This window comes from Acyrthosiphon pisum, chromosome X (assembly GCF_005508785.2).
Source record: "Acyrthosiphon pisum isolate AL4f chromosome X, pea_aphid_22Mar2018_4r6ur, whole genome shotgun sequence".
Taxonomy (NCBI): domain Eukaryota; kingdom Metazoa; phylum Arthropoda; class Insecta; order Hemiptera; family Aphididae; genus Acyrthosiphon; species Acyrthosiphon pisum.
In genome coordinates, this window is record NC_042493.1 from 40,262,616 (window position 1) to 40,264,664 (window position 2,049).

General features: G+C 31.6%; 1 protein-coding gene across 1 annotated transcript; it reads left to right on the forward strand.

The window, feature by feature from the left end:
* Positions 1-429: 429 nt before the first annotated feature.
* LOC103307987 (tigger transposable element-derived protein 6-like) lies at positions 430-1,702 on the forward strand. The gene is made up of 3 exons (XM_008180555.1): positions 430-544; positions 598-1,104; positions 1,227-1,702. Exons 1-3 carry the CDS (start codon positions 430-432, stop codon positions 1,700-1,702), a joined length of 1,098 nt encoding a protein of 365 aa, XP_008178777.1.
* Positions 1,703-2,049: the final 347 nt, after the last annotated feature.

A 2,049-nucleotide genomic window follows, 5' to 3' on the forward strand; every position in this document is an offset into this window, starting at 1 on the left:
ACGCGGACAGGTTTAGGTAGTCCGAAGTGTTTAAATATATCTAAATAACGAACAGCTGTCCAAGAAATACGAACTTATTGTGTAGGTATATAATACAATATGTGCTATTATAGAAAATTTCTATTTTACCGATAAAGACATTTATCTAAATCGTAATTTAATGAATACGATAAGGTATGAAAAATTACAAAATTAAATAAGATCCTATCCCAGACAGCAATTTTTTGTTTAATAATATTATTATAAAATTATAATAACGAATAATATTAGTATAACGTTAATATAATACTATTATAATATTATAATTACAAAATGCTGTCTGGGATACGAACGATAGTGATGTTATGGCTTAGGTACTGATATCAATAGCATTGTCCGTTAGTATCGTATTTACCATGGCTCCGGTACGGTCGCGTTTGACGTTGAAAAATGTTAATAAAATGTTATGATGCAAAAAAACAAAGTGTTCGTGAATTAGCAACTCAATTTAAAGTTGGTAAAACTCAAATCGGAACCATACTCAAGTCCCGGGTAGATCTACTGCGTAAATGGTGTCATGAAACGTGAATGGAGAGATAAAAAATAATTTTATTGAAGGTAAGGGCTTTGAAATAGACCATGTGTGTTATGAATGGTTCTACCGCGTCCGTGCTAAAAATTTGCCCATCTCTGGTATACAGGAAAAAGCTATAGAAATTGCTAAAACTTTGGGTAGAACTAATTTTAAAGCGTCTAATGGATGGCTCGAAAAATTTCATAAACGTCACAACATTGCTTATAAAGCTATCTGTGGAGAAAGTATTTCCGTTGACCATGATATTTTGGACGACTGGAATAATAAATTAGTCGAAACATGTGAAGGATTTGTTCAAAAAATATTTTTTAATTTAGATGAAACTGGCTTATTTTTTCATGCTTTGCCCAATAAAACAATGTGTCTCAAAGGTGAGAACTGCAGTGGTGGAAAAATAAGTAAAGAACGAGTTACAGTTATGTTGTGTGTTAATATGGCAGGTGATTTTGAAAGACCTTTGGTGATTGGAAAGGCATTAAAACCCCGGTGTTTTAAGAACATAATCAACGATCTTGGAGTAACGTGGAAGGGTAATCGTAAAGCTTGGATAACACAAGAATTAATGAAAGAATGGTTATCGAATTTCGATAGAAAAATGCAAGGCCGGAAGGTTATCCTTTTTCTTGATAATGCGACCCATTTGAATTTACAGAATGTGAAACTCGCATTCTTTCCACCAAATGTAACTTCAACTTGCCAACCCTCGACCTAGGCATTATAAAAAATTTCAAAACTCATTACCGCATAAGTCTTTTAAAACACGTAACTTCGTCTATAGATAACGAAAATATAAAAAAACCAAATGTGACAGTTCTTGAGGCAGTTATGTGGACTACAGCAGCATTAAAAAAAATAAACAAGGAAACAGTCACTAAATGTTTCATGAAAGCCGGGTTTCCGGGGTCAAATAATATTGGTAAATTAACACAAGTAAAGGATCTGAGTAATGAGTTATCGAAACTAGTTTCAACAATATGTCCAACAAATGCACAGGACTATTCGACAATAGATGAATGCTTACAAACCGAAGACTTATCATTGAACATTAAAGACATAATCAATGATGGCATGAGTGAGAATGAAAGTTATGACGTGAACAAGAATAGATTAGTATATATTATAAGATAGTACAGACGGTGTAAACGAAGAAAAAATAACACTCAAAGAAGCATTACAGTTAGCGAATAGGCTGAAGACGTTTTGTCTCAATAAGAGTTTCATTGTCACTAGTTAATCAACTCCAGACTAATTTTGAGGCAATTGCAATACAAGAAAAAAAACAAACTAAAATTTCAGATTTTTTTTTCAATAAGTAATTTTGTATAACATATTTTATTACGTCTAATTATAATAAATTATGTAATGATAAATAAATGTTTAAAAAGTCAATAAAATTTAAATTTTCAGACATAAATACATACATATTATTTTATCAATTTTCCCCAATAGCGGACACCTCTCAATAGCGGACAATT

What these genes read in the sequence shown, in the direction of transcription:
- LOC103307987 (XM_008180555.1), top strand. Translation starts at nt 430, where the DNA reads ATGTTAATAAAATGTTATGATGCAAAAAAACAAAGTGTTCGTGAATTA. An exon ending in GTCCCGGGTAGATCTACTGC is followed by an intron (nt 545 to 597) that starts GTAAATGGTGTC and finishes ATTTTATTGAAG; the next exon opens with GTAAGGGCTTTGAAATAGAC. An exon ending in TCTTGGAGTAACGTGGAAGG is followed by an intron (nt 1,105 to 1,226) that starts GTAATCGTAAAG and finishes TTGAATTTACAG; the next exon opens with AATGTGAAACTCGCATTCTT.